The sequence below is a fragment of the Schistocerca piceifrons genome, chromosome 1, assembly GCF_021461385.2.
Source record: "Schistocerca piceifrons isolate TAMUIC-IGC-003096 chromosome 1, iqSchPice1.1, whole genome shotgun sequence".
Taxonomy (NCBI): Eukaryota; Metazoa; Arthropoda; class Insecta; order Orthoptera; family Acrididae; genus Schistocerca; species Schistocerca piceifrons.
The window spans coordinates 111565513-111584846 of NC_060138.1; the positions used below are offsets into that span (position 1 = coordinate 111565513).

General features: G+C 43.1%; 1 protein-coding gene across 1 annotated transcript in view; it reads left to right on the top strand.

Moving 5' to 3' along the window:
• LOC124785008 overlaps positions 1–19334 on the top strand; it is a 960541-nt gene that overhangs the window by 594348 nt on the left and 346859 nt on the right. The window contains exon 3 of the mRNA XM_047254148.1: positions 6535–6736. Coding sequence (XP_047110104.1) covers positions 6535–6736 — 202 coding nt within the window. The remainder of the gene's footprint in view (positions 1–6534; positions 6737–19334) is intronic.

A 19334-nucleotide genomic window follows, 5' to 3' on the forward strand; every position in this document is an offset into this window, starting at 1 on the left:
GGACCCCAACGGCCTCGTATCACTAGCAGTCGAGATGACAGGCACCTTATACGCATGGCTGTAACGGATCGTGCAGCCACGTCTCGATCCCTGAGTCAAGAGATGGGGACGTTTGCAAGACAACAACCATCTGCACGAATAGTTCGACGACGTTTGCAGCAGCATGAACTATCAGCTCGGAGACCATGGCTGCGGTTACCCTTGACGCTGCATCACAAACATGAGCGCCTGCGATGTTGTACTCAACGACGAACCTAGGTGCACGAATGGGAAAACGTCACTTTTTCGGATGAATCCAGGTTCTGTTTACAGCATTATGATGGTCGCATCCGTGTTTGGGGACAACGCGGTGAACGCACATTGGAAGGGTGTATTCGTTATCGCCATACTGGCGTATCACCCAGCGTGATGGTATGGGGTGCCATTGGTTACACGTCTCGGTCACCTCTTGTTCGCATCGACGGCACTTTGATCAGTGGACGTTACATTTCAGAAGTGTTACGACCCGTGGCTCTACCCTTCATTCGATCCCTGCAGAACCCTACATTTCAGCAGGATAATGCACGACGGCATGTTTCAGGTTCTGTACGGGCCTTTCTGGATACAGAAAATGTTCGACTGCTGCCCTGGCCAGCACATTCTCCAGAACTCTCAACAATTGAAAACGTCTGGCCAATGGTGGCCGAGCAACTGGCTCGTCACAATACTCCAGTCACTACTCTTGATGAACTGTGGTATCGTGTTGAAGCTGCATTGGCAGCTGTACCTGTACACGCCATCCAAGCTCTGTTTGACTCAAGGCCCAGGCGTATCAAGGCTGTTATTACGGCCAGAGGTGATTGTTCTTGGTACTGATTTCTCAGGATCTATTCACCCCAATTGCGTGAAAATGTAATCACATGTCAGTTCTAGTATAATATATTTGTCCAATGAATACCCGTTTATCATCTGCATTTCTTCTTGGTGTAGCTATTTTAATGGCCAGTACGAAAGCATCGGTACGCAAGTCCTACTCGCACCTAGACGGATTTGTTTCTTTTGGTTAACATACAAAGAAAACGTAAAGTTCATCTAACATTTCAAATAAATGGTACAGATAAATGACCGAGAACTAGGTTATAAATGATACAGTATGTGGAAGACAATCTCTCAAAGCCTTTTATACACTGTTTATATACCGAGCGAGGTGGCGCAGTGGTTACGCACTGGACTCGCATTCGGAAGGACGACGGTTCAATCCCGCGTCCGGCCATCCTGATTTGGGTTTTCCGTGATTTCCCTAAATCACTCCAGGCAAATGCCGGGATGGTTCCTCTGAAAGGGCACGGCCGACTTCCTTCCCCATCCTTCCCTAATCCGATGAGGCCGATGACCACGCTGTCTGGTCTCCTTCCCCAAACCAACCAACCAACCAACACTGTTTATAAATGTTCTAAGTATCCAAGCTTCGTCACGTGACACACACTTTTAATCGGCAGCGCAGTTCTGCACATACACGACCAGCATACGATGAGTGACGGTAAGGACTGCCGAAAAGCTGTTGCGACGCGGTGTCCAAGTTTTAGAGGTTATCCGGAGACGTAGAACCTAAAAGTTGTCCTCGATGTGACGCCACAAGTGAAAGTCCAGCAAACGTGGTTACCGCTCGACTAGCGCCAAGGAGCGTCATTTTTTTAAATGGTTGTACCCCTGCAGCCAGTTTCAAGTCGTGGCATGAGCAACCTGCCGATATATTTGATACCAGTGACAGTTCTCTCAGCGAAGAAGACTGTTGACTGTCTTGGTGGACACGGCACAGACACGTAAACTTTTTCGGAATCACGGACGTGTTCGACAGTTGTATGTAGATCCTCTGACCACCATATGCGTGTGTTGTACCGGCTGAGCTTTTCTGGAAGGCGAAAAAGTTACTGTGTCCTGAAAATTAGCTTGCTCGCGAAATCGTCATTTTTAGGGTGGTGGTGCATATCAGGACAGAACTGCAGGTGGAATCTGTCGTCATGGGTTACTTCTTTTAGGAGCTGCAGTTTGTGCGGCTTCCATCTTAATGGCTTGCGAGGGATCTTCAACATCGTTGGCTGAGTGATGTTCAAAACACCGCACACTTCGTGGGATTTCGGAATATCACGTCCCTCACACGGTCCATTGTTTATTCTGACACTCCCGGTCGGCCCTAATGTTTTCCATCTCACAATCAGTCATCCTCCTCGGATTTCTTGTACCATTTCACTCTGCTGTTGTAATCTGATGGTACGTCATGAAACTTGCCGCAGAAAGCTCTTTGCATGCTAACTCCCGATTGACAACGGGCAAATTCCAGCACACAAAATGCTTCCCCTGTCTGGTTCTTCGCCATTTACAGCGACTACAGTCGGTGGGTATCTCGTCGCCTGTTTAGCAAATTAAAGTATCGGCAACATGTTCAAAAAACATTTTGAGAGTTTGTCTTTCACCTAATTACTTAGTACGTTATGTTTAGCTGTTTACCTATACCGATTTTTTAAAAATGTGTTGCAGGCTTCATAATTAGCCTGAATTCAGCAGTATAATTTTCTTTATATGATATTGTATATTCAACACTTAAACCAACACTTAAACCTTAGTGGCAGGCCGGAGTGACCGAGCGGTTTTAATTGCTACAGTCTGGAACCGCGCGACCGCTACGGTCGCAGGTTCGAAGCCTGCCTCGGGCATGGATGTGTGTGATCTACATCATCTACATCTACATCTACATGATTACTCTGCAATTCACATTTAAGTGCTTGGCAGAGGGTTCATCAAACCACAATCATACTATCTCTACCATTCCAGTCCCGAACAGCGCGCGGGAAAAACGAACACCTAAACCTATCTGTTCGAGCTCTGATTTCTCTTATTTTATTTTGATGATCATTCCTACCTATGTAGGATGGGCTCAACAAAATATTTTCGCATTCGGAAGATAAAGTTGGTGACTGAAATTTCGTAAAATAGATCTCGCCGCGACGAAAAACGTCTTTGCTTTAATGACTTCCATCCCAACTCGCGTATCATATCTGCCGCACTCTCTCCCCTATTACGTGATAATACAAAACGAGCTGCCCTTTTTTGCACCCTTTCGATGTCTTCCGTCCATGCCACCTGGTAAGGATCCCACACCGCGCAGCAATATTCTAACAGAGGACGAACGAGTGTAGTGTAAGCTGTCTCTTTAGTGGACTTGTTGCATCTTCTAAGTGTCCTGCCAATGAAACGCAACCTTTGGCTCGCCTTCCCCACAATATTACCTATGTGGTCTTTCCAACTGAAGTTGTTCGTAATTTTAACACCCAGGTACTTAGTTGAATTGACAGCCTTGAGAATTGTACTATTTATCGAGTAATCGAATTCCAACGGATTTCTTTTGGAACTCATGTGGATCACCTCACACTTTTAGTTATTTAACGTCAACTGCCACCTGCCATACCATACAGCAATCTTTTCTAAATCGCTTTGCAACTGATACTGGTCTTCGGATGACCTTACTAGACGGTAAATTACAGCATCATCTGCGAACAACCTAAGAGAACTGCTCAGATTGTCACCCAGGTCATTTATATAGATCAGGAACAGCAGAGGTCCCAGGACGCTTCCCTGGGGAAAACCTGATATCACTTCAGTTTTACTCGATGATTTGCCGTCTATTACTACGAACTGCGACCTTCCTGACAGGAAATCACGAATCCAGTCGCACAACTGAGACGATACCCCACAGGCCCGCAGCTTGATTAGAAGTCGCTTGTGAGGAACGGTGTCAAAAGCTTTCCGGAAATCTAGAAATACAGAATCAACTTGAGATCCCCTGTCGATAGCGGCCATTACTTCGTGCGAATAAAGAGCTAGCTGCGTTGCACAAGAACGATGTTTTCTGAAACCATGCTGATTACGTATCAATAGATCGTTCCCTTCGAGGTGATTCATAATTCATGATGTCCTAAGGTTAGTTAGGTTTAAGTAGTTCTAAGTTCTAGGGGACTGATGACCTCAGCAGTTAAATTCCATAGTGCTCAGAGCCACTTTTTTGAAACCTTAGTGCTCCCGAATGCCCCAACCAAAGCAACAACAAGGACAGAACGAGAAGTAAAATACATACGGAAAATTTGAGTCACCAACTGCAGCACATGAGACAATCACACCTCATTTCAGCCAGGGCGGGCTCTAGGGATTTTGCTGCCCCGTACGAAAATTTCAAGCGCCGTTCCTTCCTCCCACCCCACCTGCTCCCCCCCCCCTCCCTATTTTCAGATATAGTCAACCTTCTTCACAATCTCATTCACACATGACGTCTTATTTTCACATATCATACGTCTTTTTGAAGTGAATGCGTCTTTAAGACCAGCACCATTCAGTCAAACAGAAGTGAAACTTTCACGCTGTAATACATTTTGAGTTACAGATCCAAAATTAATTATATCAACTAAAATTATGCCACTCGCAGAGTATATAAAATATGTTAATTTTTCGTTGTTCCTTCAGCAGGGGTGGACGTGCGGTGCGAGACCTTTAGCAACCAGGACAGCTGAATACCAAACTGTCGACGTTAAGACCGTCACTTCTGATGTACAAAGTGGAAGTTCATGAGACCGCGAGTGACTTACGTATAAATGCTTCATTTCTTGAAAAAGGAAAATGTAAATCGCCAGTGCATATTTGGCGTGACCGTAGAACGAAAGGAAAAATGGCTATGATATGATCTCGAGACGGAGTGTTTTACGACAAGACACGGCCACGATTTATAGCTCAAAAAACGCAGTTTGGGAAGCACTTTCATTCAGTGTAGCGAAAAGTGACAATTAAATCCTAAATAGAGTTGTTCGAACGCCAATAGTGTGAAATACGACGAAAGTGGATGAACAGTTCATGCACTGCAGTTAAGATGCTTCAACTCCAAAATAATATTTGTTAGGTTTTTCCCGTATGATCTTAATGTTACTGTCTATTCATTGTAGCTTCAACGCTGAAGAAGAAAAGACAATGACCGAACACGTAGAAGAAGTTACAGAAAGTATAAAAATAATTTAAAGAAGCATAGCAAGAAGAAGAGTAATAGCAATGTAAATGGTGTTAGCGGTAAACCGAAAGGAGACGGAATGCTAAGGGAAGGACACCATCCATCTATCAAAGTGTAAGCGCCGCTTAATCACAATGACTGGATTAAAAAAGCTATGGCATGTGACAGGCAATGCTTATTTTACTTTCTCCTTATTTATTCATTTATTACGAAGTCCTTTGTTAGAGATACTGCTGTAGGAGTTTGTGTTTGCTGTGTAGTAACTGTTTGGCCATCATATGCTCACATATATCTTTATTTCATTGTAATACAGTTATTCGTTCATTTAGGGGCTTTCAAGCTGACGCAGCTAAATTTCAAGTCACATAGAACTTTGTAATGTGGGCAGCCGCTGCCGTTGAACTTCATAATGAATGGAAACAAAATGAACCACAAGAAGCTGTATTTGGTGATTGCTTTCACAACCGCTTTCGCAGCATTTTAAAAGTATCGTCAGGTGAATTATAACACTGTTACATTAGCGCACCAAGACGCCTCCAACGTTCTTAGTCAAAACTCAAACCCCTGAAGAGGGGAAGTCGTCAGAGTAAAGTAACGCATCGCAGTGAATAGCACATTGCCGCACCTGTGGCGGTTTCAAGGGTTCAGCAGTATTCGGCTCGATGTCCTGTTTTATTTATTTTGACGACTTCCCCTCTTCAGGGGTTTGATCCTTGACCACGAACGTTGGGTGCGTCTTGGTACACTAATCTGGTACTGTTTTCGCCTGAAGATGCTGTTTCAATGTAGCGATACCGGTTGTGACAATAAAGAAATCACCAATTCCAGCTGACTTGCGGTTCATTTTACTTCCATTCGTACATTTGGAGCGTGTGCAAGCGTATGAAAGAAACTGAGTTGGGACCATTGTCACTGCGATTTTCAAAGACGTGCCCAAAATGATTAATTCCAATGCTTCATTTCTCATCTTTTTCACTATAGCATAGATAGTTTCCAATAAGACATTAGATTTTGTGTGTGATTTGTATTTCCAACTTATTTCACACCTCTTTGGAAATTTGGAAATTTGTGGTAAGTCCTGTGAAACACAACTGCTGAGGTCATCGGTCCCTAAGCTTACACACTACTTAATCTAACTTAAACTAACTCATGCTAAGGACAACACACACACTCACGCCCGAGGGAGGATTCGAACCTCCGACCGGGGGAGCTTGCGATCCGTGCATGGCGCCCACGACCGCGCGGCTACCCCGCGTGGCACACACCACTTTATTTGAGCAAAACTTTCACAGTCTTTTTTAACTCATCCTTTTTAAACCATACTAAAACGTAAAATTTTGCCGCCCCCAGCAACCTGCCGCTTTGGAAGGTGGCATCTTTCGCCCCCCTCCCCCCCCCCCCCAACACCGCCAGAGCCGGCCCTGGAATCTCACCGAAGTCCGTCTATTGAACCACGACGTGCTCGCACCAGTGTGTTGTCTGTAGCAGACGGCGTGTTGTTGCAGAGTCGCTGGAGAAGTTCAACACGCTGTACCTGGGGAAGCTGGAGCACCGGATGGTGACGACGGCGACCACGCTGTCCAGCATCGACAGCAACGTGAAGAACCTGCAGGAGCGCGCCCACGTCTGGGACACGTTCCAGCTCCACGTGGCCGCCTGGAACGAGCAGATCAACATCCTCCACAAAAAGGTCGACATCCTGTCCAGGTACGCTATCCTGTCCCGCGAGGCCTGTTTCTACAACTGGAGCAATTACAGGGACAACACTTCAAATTTCCAACAAATTTATTTGTTTTGGAGATAGTTTGTTTTCCAGCGCAGTCACCCACAATTTCGATAAGAAACCACAGGTTTGGGCGTCACCGGCTGTCTTCACGCATGCAGCAGTTTACTCCAATCACTGAGGGACGACATTGTCTGTGATTCATTCTGAGTTACTGTGCCGAAAAAAAAAACTATTTTCAAAATAAACATTTGCACGATCACTGATGACTCCAGTACTACCGTAACATTGTTCTTCCACAAATTATTTCAGTGTTCGTGATTAGGTATGCAAAAGCAGGTTGTCTTACTTTATTGTCAGTGAACGGGCAAAGATAGATAGTGTAATAAATGCACTAGCTAGAAGAGATATGACTGAATAAAATATCCTCGGACCTTCAGCAGCATCAAGGTTTTACATCCACAATCCACAGTAGCTTCTGTGGTCGACTATGTGCCACAGCTTTTTACAAACTGCAGGAATACATCGTATAGCAAGGTAGTCTCCGGTTTAGTTTATCTTTTATTATGCCACCGGTTTCGGCCAAACGCCATTTTGCAGCGCCTGTTGTGCGTCCGTCATTGACACAAAGAAAAATTTCAGGTGGAAAGGGGCTTCGGATCTTGTAGTAAATGTACAAGCAATACTTACAAAGTATTGTCAATATCAAGAATTACATACACAATGTCAGAAATATAATATTTATCAACAATATTTTGTCATGCAGAGATAGGCGCATGGAGTCCCAAGTCAACATAGAGCAGGGAACAGAAGATACATCGATCTCATACAAGAGATAGAAATTTTCTTCACATTGTCTAAAGAAATAAATTCCATTTTGAATGAACAACTCGAACTGAAAAACAAACAATATATCGAAAATTCACCAGATATCTAGTTACAAAGGTAATATAAGTCATGAGGGCTAATTGATTAGAAAAACCTACAGCACTCACAGATTAGAAATGATTAAGGCTAATGGTTGCCCATGATTCTTTGACGTTTTATTTTGTGTATTCCTTGGATAGTCCTCTCCTGTTGACACTCCATGTATCTACCTCTGCATTACCAAACGTTGTTGATAAATATCGTATTTTTGAGACTGTGTTTCTTTATTTATGTATGTAACTCTTAGCGGAAGTTTCTAAATATTACGTGTATTTTTACAACATTTTTCGAACATCGTTACCTGGTAAAATTTTCCTATGTCCATGACCTGCGTACAACAGTTGGTGGATAACTGTGTGTGAAAAAATTGACAAGCAGCCTAAGGTGCTACATGATGTCGATTCTGAAATATATCCGCGAGCTTTCAGTAGGGTGCCGCTCGGCCATTGTCAAGTGGCAAATAACATCCGTGTGTTTTCGTTTCCTTTATAAAAGTGCTCTTCAGACAAACGTTGTGCGTATACAGGGGTATACGAAACTGCTCGTTCAAATTAACACAGGAGGTAGAGAACATCAAAACAAAAAAATGCTGTTATGGTATGTATGGTCCCCGACAGGAATTTCCGATGCTAGGGACGATTTACACAAAAGGTAGTTCAGCACGCTAATTACAGCAGTGGAATTAACAGAAACTGCACGAATGCGTGACCGTTGGCCTGTATGGATCGGACCGTTGACTGTCATGCCCGTTCGAAGATGGCTGGCATGTTTGCAATGGTACCAACAGCGACGGCTATTCCAGCGACAGGGTCTGTGGCTACAAACACTGTTTGCCCTCAGAGGAAGAAATCCAGACACTTGAGATCAGGTGACCTGTGTGGCCAGGCCACAGCGTCACGTCGGCTGATCCATCGGTTGCCGAACGTGGCTCTCAGATGGTCCCTCACAACAATGCTGAAATGGGCTGGCTTCCCATCGTGCTGGCAGCACATTCAGAGGTACATCCTTCCTCTCTTCTGGCAACACATGTTCCACACATATTCCACGAATATGCGATGTCTCCTCCATTGAGGTGGAACGGGTGAATGTATGGTCCAGTCAACCTATAACCGAAAATTCAGCCCCACACATTAAAACCTAATCGCTGTTGATGAACTCAAGGTCGGGTACCTATTCGATTCTAATGTGCCCAAACATGGGAATTGTTGCTATCGAATGTGAGTACACATTCCCAGTCACCGCCACCGACACAACACCATACATCAGCACCACTAACAAAATGTTCCCTAACATTACAAGATGACTTCAGGGACCATATATATCATATGGAAATAGGTTTGCTTTGACATGCTCTACCTCCTGTAGCAATTAACAATTTCGGTTCAAATGGTTCAAATGGCTCTGAGCACTATGGGACTCAACATCTTAGGTCATAAGTCCCCTAGAACTTAGAACTACTTAAACCTAATTAACCTAAGGACATCACACACACCCATGCCCGAGGCAGGATTCGAACCTGCGACCGTAGCAGCCCCGCGGTTCCGGACTGCAGAGCCAGAACCGCTAGACCACCGCGGCCGGCAACAATTTCGGAACAACCTGTATCACAAAAGTTGTAATACATATAAAAAGCAGATTAAAAAATGTAATTTTCTTAAATACACTTTGGTGGACATATGTACGAATCTCAAGACTTTTTAGTTGATTGTGTTCTACAGTTAAAATATGATTATTAATGACAATAATGATCCTATGTTACAATGGTGATGCTGGTGGTGCATGAAAATTGATGTGTTCATGATGAAGCTAAAATGTGTACTTCTGTGGGGCCATGTGGAGCCGTAAGTAGCATCTAAAAGTAGTTGAGGAGGAGGAAGGTAGAGGGCAGAAAATGGAAGGGAGGTGTGAGCTGGGGCGTTGTGGCTAAGGATGGAAAGAACTGTATATAACGGGACGAATTTCATCGTCGGGTGGACGGAGTTGGTTGGACTTCTGATGGGAGAGTATGGATAAAAGCATTAAGGTGCGTAGAAGGTGGGGTATGGATGTAATGGCGCAGCAGGGTACCTGCAGCGGGATGCCTGGTTACAAGTGAGTGGGATATTGGATGCCAGGACTGGGTTTTGCAGTAAATGTATTGGAGCTGGCCTTGCCGCCGTGGTAACACCGGCTCCTGTCAGATCAGAGAAGTGAAGCGCTGTCGTGCTTGGCTAGTACTTGGATTGGTCACCGCCCGTGTCTGCCACGGGCTGTTGGCAAGAGAGGTGCACTCAGCCCTTGACGAGATACTTCCCTGAGAAGTAGCAGCAGCGGTCACGACGACTGATAACGGCTCCGGAGAGCGGTGTGCTGACCACATGCCCCTCCGTATCAGTATCCAATGACGCCTGTTTGGATTTCGGAAAAATGGAGACACACGCGAAGCGATACTGACTCTACGATTTATTTTAGAGGATAGGTTAAGGAAAGGCAAACCTACGTTTACAGCATTTGTAAACTTAGAGAAAGCTTCTGGGAATGTTGGCTGGAAGACTCTCCTTGAAATTCTGAAGGTAGTAGAGCTAAAACACAGGCACCGAAAGGCTATTTATAACTAGTACAATAAACAGATGACATAAGAATCGAGGGACATGAAGGAAAGCAGTGGTCGAGATCAGGAGTGGGGCAGGATTGGAGCCTATCCCTATGTTATTCAGTCGGTACATTGAGCAAGCGGTGAGGGAGACCAAAGAAAATTTGGAGTAGGAATAAAACTCCATATGGAGAAGAAATAAAAACTTTGAGCTTTGCAGATGACATTGTAATTCTGTCAGAGATAGCAAAGGAGTGTAAGAGCAGTTGAACGGAATGGACAGTGTCTTGAAAGGAGGATGTAAAATGAACATTAAAAAAAGCAAACCAAGGATAATGGAAAGTAGTCAAATTAAATCAGGTGATGGTGAGGTAATGTGATTAGGAAACGATACTCTGAAAGTAGTATATGAGTTATGCTATTTGGGCAGCAAGATAACTGATAATGGTCGAAGTAGAGAGGATATAAAATGTAGACTGGCAATGGCAAGGAAAGCGTTTCTGAAGATGAGGAATTTGTTAACATCGAATATAGATTTAAGTGTTAAGAATTCTTTTCTGAAGGTATTTGAGTATGTTTATGTATGGAACTGAAAAGTGGAAGATAAAACAGTTTCTGGAATGTGGTGCCATAGAAGAATGCCGAAGATTAGATGGGTGGATCATGTAACTAATGAGAATGTATTGAATAGAATTGGGGAGGAGAGGAATTTGTGGAACAACTTGACTAGAAGAAGGGATCGGTTGGTAGAACACGTTTTGTGGCATCAAGGGATCACGAATTTAGTACTGGAGGGAAGCGTGGGAGGGGGGGGAGGAGGGTATAATGGTAGAGGGAGACAAAGAGGTGAATACAGTAAGCAGATTCAGAAGGGTGTAGGCTGCAGCAGTTACTCGAAGCTGAAGAGGCGTGCACAGGATACATGACAATGGAGAGCTGCATCAAACTAGTCTTTGGTCTGAAGACCACAACAACAATAATTTGAAGTTAGAACTTACCTTTTGAGATGTTATTTATTGTAATAAATTTGAGTTTAGAAGTGTTAAAAACTGTGTCGACTGTAATAATGGGTTTCTGGATATTTTCGTTACCATAGTAGTAATTTGCATCTGGACTGATTGCCATACAGAGCAGAGCAAAGTTCTCTGGTGGTTTCTTGTAGTAAACATTTTTTATAGTTAAACGACTGTAGCTGCAAGGCATTTACATTATGTGGCTTACATACAGATCAGGCGGAAAATAATTCAGGTCATTCGAATACTTTGAAGCATAATAGTATCTGGCAACATAAGACACTCGGATATCATTAATTTTATTGTTTGCTGTTTGGAAGCATAACAGAATGAAACGGCTTCATGAGTGGGACCTATGGGGACATATTCCTATCTCTTAATATTCAAAAAATCTTTAATTTTTTCCCCTTATACGTGCTTATTCAACGAAAGAAAGTGAATGAACGAAGTGCCAGATGTGGAGGGCTCAGTGAAAAAACTCGGTGCTGCCTTGTAACAGGTGATCTCATAAGTTAGGGGATTCAATTATTTCTACCATGTGACGACAGCTACCGGAGATTTAAGTCATTTATCATAGCGCTACGGGTAATTAAATAGCCGAAGTGAATGCTAACGATCGCACGACACGTAATTGCTCAAGTACCAAGCATAAAAAGGGTTGCTTTGTAGATGACAGCTTGAGAAAAATAGGTTATAAAGCCAAGAAAACACGTTCCTCTATATTAGGCGCGATGACGCCAAGGGCGAAACCTTCGGAGGCTTCCAGGAAATAAGAATGTTGTTGACTGCATATAGTAACCTGCCGCGTTTCTTAATCATTCTTTAAGGAAACTGGGAGAGTGGAGTAACTTCAAGTTTCAGTCTTCGTTACAGAACGTTTATTTGCGCAATGCAGTTTATCACGAATCGCGATAGCCGTAAAATGTAAAGCATGAGATCACCAGAAGGGTAGTTTGCATTTATTTACAGAAACGGGAGATTTCTGAACAGAGTTTTTTTTTTTGAGAGAAACTTTTTGTGTACATGGATGGAAATCTGTATCCACTATACCCAAAAGTATATGCCAAAAGGTTTCCCATTTTGCACATCACGTGCTTACGTTTTGATGAAATGCAAGTTATTTGTTTTGTGAAATATACTGTAGAAACAAAATTTGAAATTCATACCTGAAAGTTCGTGGGCTAAACCATTGGAGGAGACTAATATGATGTTCTGTTTACTGTCACGTTCATATCAAGACTTTTTGGCACAAAGATCATTCTCAGACTCTGTAGAACGGAATGCATAACTGTCAATAAATTTTTCCAAGGTGTGATCGCATTGCCAGTATGTAAAATTCTCCAAGGAAGTAGCTGGACAGCTCCCTTTCCAAACGCGCTGTGCTACCACGCCAGAATGGGGTTCGCATCTACTCCCGCTTATTCGGATACGAGTTTTCCGTTGCCCGAGTGCTGCATTGATGACGCCAACGAGGTCATGGTCAGTACCTTTTCCCATTCTTGTTCAATCTAAATTTACGCTCCGCTTCTAATAACACAGAAATCTTCCTTCAATTTAGTTTGGACTTACAAGACCAAGACTGAATGTTTACGATCTGGCAAAGAAAGAATATTTCTTTGCTCGAACATATGTTTTCTTTCTTTTTTCCAACTTTTTTCAAATGAGCAGATTTCACGTCAGTAGTGCACCCTTCTACTGGTGCAGTAACCTAACACACTGGATCCGAGCAGGTCATCTAGATCTATACCTACACATAAACTCTGCAAACCACTGTGTGGTGCCTGGTGGAGTGTGCCATGCGCAACTGGTGGTTATTTCCTTTCCCATTCCACCCTCCAATGGAGCAAGAGGAAAAAAAAGTGTTCTATAGGCAGCCTCCTTTATGGATGAGCTATACGTTCCTAAGACTCTCCGAATGAACCGAAGTCGCCCACTCGCCTTCCCTACCACCATCCTTGTGTGCTCGTTCCATTTCATGTCGCTCTGCAACGATTCGCCTAAATTTTTAATCTACGTGACTGTGACAAGCAGCACACCAATAATACAAGGTGTCCCAAAAAGAATGACCCGATTTTAACTTGTAATAATATTGAGACAAGTGTTACTAGGTAACTGAAACAGCGCTAGATGTAATCGGCATGCTCTAGGGTTTCAGAAAAAATCCGCTGGATGTCGCTACGAGCGCTGACCTGGAGCGTGCAGCCAGTCTCGCGTAATATGGCGTCTGCGCAACAGAAGGTTTATTGTGTTATTGAATTTAGTCGTATTCAATCAGTGGGCGTGTCATATTCGATTTCGTGCTAAACCACCATCACCAAAGAACATTCGACGGTGATATAAACAGCTTGAAGAAACAGGGTGCCTCTGTGAAGGCAAAAGTCCTGGCCAGCCACGCATTCCTGAACAAACAATTGAACAAACCCGATGAGCATTTGAGCAGAGCTCCAACAAGTCTACGCGTCGTGCTAGCCGAGAACTTGCGTTACTACCCATGACAGTGTGGCGTGTGTTACGGTGCCGTTTAGCCCTCAAATCATACCTATTGCTACTGGTACAAGCTCTTCGAGATACAAAGTGAAGCGAGTGGACTTCAGCAATGCTATTCTATAGGACATGAAAGATGACACTTTGATGTCACGGTTCATATTCAGTGATGAGGCAACTTTCCATATTAGCAGTAAGGTTCACCGTCATAATGTGAATATATGAGGGCTCGAAAATCCTCATGAAACAATTCAACACGAACGTGATTCACCAAAAGTGAATGTTTTTTGTGCTGTTTCGCAAAGCAAGGTTTATGGGCCCTACTTTTTTGAAGAAGAAACCGTAACAGCACAATCATAACTTGCAACGCTATGGGACTGGTTATTCCCATAACTTGACTCTGACAATTTCATCTATCAGCAAGATGGAGCACCACCACACTGGCACAACAACATGCGTAGTTTCCTCAATGTCAACATTGGATAGGGCGTACAGGACTGCGAGACCAGGCCTTACACTCTTGGCCTCTTACAGGGTGTTTCAAAAATGACCGGTATATTTGAAACGGCAATAAAAACTAAACGAGCAGCGATAGAAATACACCGTTTGTTGCAATATGCTTGGGACAACAGTACATTTTCAGGCAGACAAACTTTCGAAATTACAGTAGTTACAATTTTCAACAACAGATGGCGCTGCGGTCTGGGAAAAACTATAGTACGATATTTTCCACATATCCACCATGCGTAGCAATAATATGGCGTAGTCTCTGAATGAAATTACCCGAAACCTTTGACAACGTGTCTGGCGGAATGGCTTCACATGCAGATGAGATGTACTGCTTCAGCTGTTCAATTGTTTCTGGATTCTGGCGGTACACCTGGTCTTTCAAGTGTCCCCACAGAAAGAAGTCACAGGGGTTCATGTCTGGCGAATAGGGAGGCCAATCCACGCCGCCTTCTGTATGTTTCGGATAGCCCAAAGCAATCACACGATCATCGAAATATTCATTCAGGAAATTAAAGACGTCGGCCGTGCGATATGGCCGGGCACCATCTTGCATAAACCACGAGGTGTTCGCAGTGTCGTCTAAGGCGGTTTGTACCGCCACAAATTCACGAAGAATGTCCAGACAGCGTGATGCAGTAATCGTTTCGGATCTGAAAAATGGGCCAATGATTCCTTTGGAAGAAATGGCGGCCCAGACCAGTACTTTTAGAGGATGCAGGGACGATGGGACTGCAACATGGGGTTTTCGGTTCCCCATATGCGCCAGTTCTGTTTATTGACGAAGCCGTCCAGGTAAAAATAAGCTTCGTCAGTAAACCAATGCTGCCCACATGCATATCGCCGTCATCAATCCTGTGCACTATATCGTTAGCGAACGTCTCTCGTGAAGCAATGGTAGCGGCGCTGAGGGGTTGCCGCGTTTGAATTTTGTATGGATAGAGGTGTAAACTCTGGCGCATGAGACGATTCGTGGACGTTGGCGTCATTTGGACCGCAGCTGCAACACGGCAAACGGAAACCCGAGGCCGCTGTAGGATCACCTATTGCACTAGCTGCGCGTTGCCCTCTATGGTTGCCATACGCGGTCGCCCTACCTTTCCAGCATGTTCATCCGTCACGTTCCCAGTCTGTTGAAATTTTTCAAACAGATCCTTTATTGTATCGCTTTTCGGTCCTTTGGTTACATTAAACCTCCATTGAAAACTTCGTCTTGTTGCAACAACACTGTGTTCTAGGCGGTGGAATTCCAACACCAGAAAAATCCTCTGTTCTAAGGAATAAACCATGTTGTCTACAGCACACTTGCACGTTGTGAACAGCACACGCTTACAGCAGAAAGACGACGTACAGAATGGCGCACCCACAGACTGCGTTGTCTTCTATATCTTTCACATCACTTGCAGCGCCATCTGTTGTTGAAAATTGTAACTACTGTAATTTCGAAAGTTTGTCCGCCTGAAAATGTACTGTTGTCCCAAGCATATTGCAACAAACGGTGTATTTCTATCGCTGCTCGTTTAGTTTTTATTGCCGTTTCAAATATACCGGTCATTTTTGAAACACCCTGTAGGTCCCCTGACTTAACACCAGGTGATTTCTTCCTGTGGGGATACGTTAAACAATTTGTTTACACTCCTCCCTTACCTCGTGACATTGATGAACTAAATTAGAATATCAACTGCTGTAGCATCAGTGACAGAACACCTTACGCTCGGTTTGGGATGAATTCGGCTATCGGCTGGACGTCGTCCATGCAGCCAATGGAGGACATATTGAACATTTAAGATGGATATTTATAAAGTTCTGTCTCTTCTGAGTAATTTAGTATGCAATTTGTTGGTGTTAAGCACTTCTTTTAATAAATAATTCGATTTAAAGTCGGGTCATTCTGTCTTGGGACACCCTGTACTGTACTCGAATATTATTTTTCCTAGTCATCTGTGTGGTGTCACCGCCAGACACCACACTTGCTAGGTGGTAGTTTAAATCGGCCGCGGTCCATGTAGTACATGTCGGACCCGCGTGTCGCCACTGTGATCGCAGACCTAGCGCCACCACCAAGGCAGGTCTCGTGATACGAGAGTGGACTCGACCCCAGTTGTACGAGGACCCAGCTACCGCCCAGTTGTACGCGAACCTAGCTATCGCCCAGTTGTACGAAGCCTTTCTCTCTCATTAGCCGAGAGACAGAATAGCCATCAGAAGTTAATGGCTACGAACTAGCAAGGAGCCATTTGTATCAGTGCCTATAGCTTACGAGTATGCAAGAGAAATAAAAGATAAGTAAAAAGCATCTACATACTTTTCTTCTTATTCATTCCTAAGTTCTCATGTTCCAGACTTCGCGCCCGTCGGCGTGTGTGTGTACGCGTGCCTGTCTTTCTTTTGGCTACTACCGTGTGGCGTAACAGTCTTGTTACGTCACAACAATCTGTGTTGCTTATATTTTTCTACACACAGAGGAAGCTACCAGTTATCACGCCAAATAGAAATTCTGTTTAAGTCGTCGTCTATTCTTCTACAGTCAGTCAACGACGATACTTCCCCGTATACTACAATGTCATCAACGAACAGTTGCAGGTTGCTACTCACCCTGTTCATAAGATTTTTCATATATATCTTTGGATGTATGGGAACAGCAATATGTCGAAAGCAGATAGAAACACCTGAAGAACAGTATTCAGGAAGTATCTTGGAAAGTTATAGGGAAAACAAAACGACCTAACAAAATTTGGTTCAGCAAAAAGAGACAAGAAAAAGTTCTAGAGAGAAGAAATGCGAGAAAAGTGTCGATTACAGAAAGGAACAATATGACACTGAAAGAAAGATATTGCAAAATCCGCCAGGAAACACAACGAACTCTAAGACCAGAGAAAATGGAATGCTACAACAATATGCCGGCCGGAGTGGGCGAGCGGTTCTAGGCACTACAGTCTGGAACCGCGCGACCGCTACGTTCGCAGGTTCGAATCCTGCCTCGGGCATGGATGTGTGTGATGTCCTTAGGTTAGTTAGGTTTAAGTGTTTCTAAGTTCTAGGGGACTGATTACCTCAGCAGTTAAGTCCCATAGTGCTCAGAGCCATTTGAACCATTTTTACAACAATATGATAAAAGAAGCAGAGGATGATTTCAAGCACCACAGAGCATATATCAAAATATTTAAAAACTTTTGAGTAAATTTACTAAAAGAGAACAGTTTATAAAGAACCAGCATGAGAAAATATTGACCAACAAGAGTGACATACAAAAAAGATGGAAGACACACTTTTCACCGTTACTCAACCGCAATGATTCACAGTCTTACTTTAAATTTGAAGAACCTGATACAGTCGATGTACAAGTTACCACCCCACCAGTAAATGAGTAACAAGGTTTGTGGTGAAGACTAGATATGTGCTGAGTTATTAAAGAATGGAAGTAGAACTACAGTCTTTAATAGAAACAATTTGGAAGACGGAAACCATACCTGCAGACCCTTGTGTGCGACAACTATAGAGGAATTGCTTTACTGGATGTTACTTATAAAATCTTATCGACGTGCTCATTAAACAGACTGATACTAATTACTGAAGAATTAATTGGTGACTACCAATGCGGTTTCCGCAGATATAGATCCACATTACATCATCTTTTGAGTTTAAGACAGATAACTGAAAAGTGTGGGAATTCAATGTAGATGTACACAAATTATTTGCAGATTTCAAGAAGGCTTACGACAGCATACACCGACAGACACTTCTAAATATAATGAGAGAATTTGAAATACCATCAAAGATAATGAGATTAATTAAATCAGTACAAATGGAACCTTATGTCGCATCAAGACACCTGTAGGAGAAACAGAAAATTTTAAGGTGTTCGCTCGACTGAGACAAGGAGACGCCATTTAACCTATTTTATTTAACCCCGTCTTAGAGAAGATCGATAGAGAATTTAGAAAAACTAACCCGTAGGGGATCCAAACGCAGGAGATGAACATTACTAGACTTGCCTATGCAGATGATGTAGCATTAAAAGCAGTTCCAAAACAGAATTAATCAAAATCATACAAAATTATTTCCAAATTGCTGAGAAAGCAGGGTTACATGTTAATGGGGAAAATACAGAATATCTGGTCATGAGTAAGAAAAACCAAAATGATGCACCTTTGACTGTAGATGGATTTACTTTCAAAACAGTTAACCGCTTCAAGTACTTAGGGAATCTGTTTAGTAACAATAATGGAATAAAGATAGAAGTAGATGCCCGTCTAGCAAGAGTGAACAAAACACTCTTTAGTATTATCAAAATCTTACATTAAAGACAACTGAGTACTAATTTCAGAATGTGCTTGTATCAGTCGACCATTATACCAGTAACACTATACGGATGCGAAGCATCAATATTTAGAAAGAAAGATGAAGAAAAACTGTTAATATTTGAAAGAAAAACCCTAAGACAAATTTTGGTCCAGTGTATGATGAAGATAACATGGAATGGAGGATAAGAAAAAATGAAGAATTAAGGTAACTGTATTAACACCGTAACATCGTAGATGTGCTAAATAAGAGAAAGTTGAACAGGGCAAGCCATATAGCAAGAATGACAGAAAACAGACAACCTAAAATATCATTCCGAAGAACAATAGATGGAACGAGAGGAAGAGGAAGACCCAGAAATAGGTGGAGAGATAACATCCAGGAGGACACAACTGAGATGAACCGAACACTGAATGGAAAAACAGTGCACACAACAGAAGGAAATGGAAGAGGCTTGTAGAGAAGGCGTTTGGTCGATGAGGCCCTTACCACTTGTAAATAAATAAATAATCTTTCGATGTATGAATACGCGGAAGTCAGTGGGTGCAAAATTTAGTGCTCTTCCAACAGTTCGTATTTTAGATGTCCGAATTTTTAAATTGTTTTTCCATTGCCAAAACTCCTTTGTAGGTAAAAGCGTTGTCCTGATGGCAAGCAACATTCACCTTTCGCAATTGAGGGCTCTCCTGGTGCTTTTTTTTTTTTTCAAACATTTTATACGGGAGACATAAGAAGGCTCGGAGCAAAAGTGGACCAAGTCCAAAAAACTGAAAACTG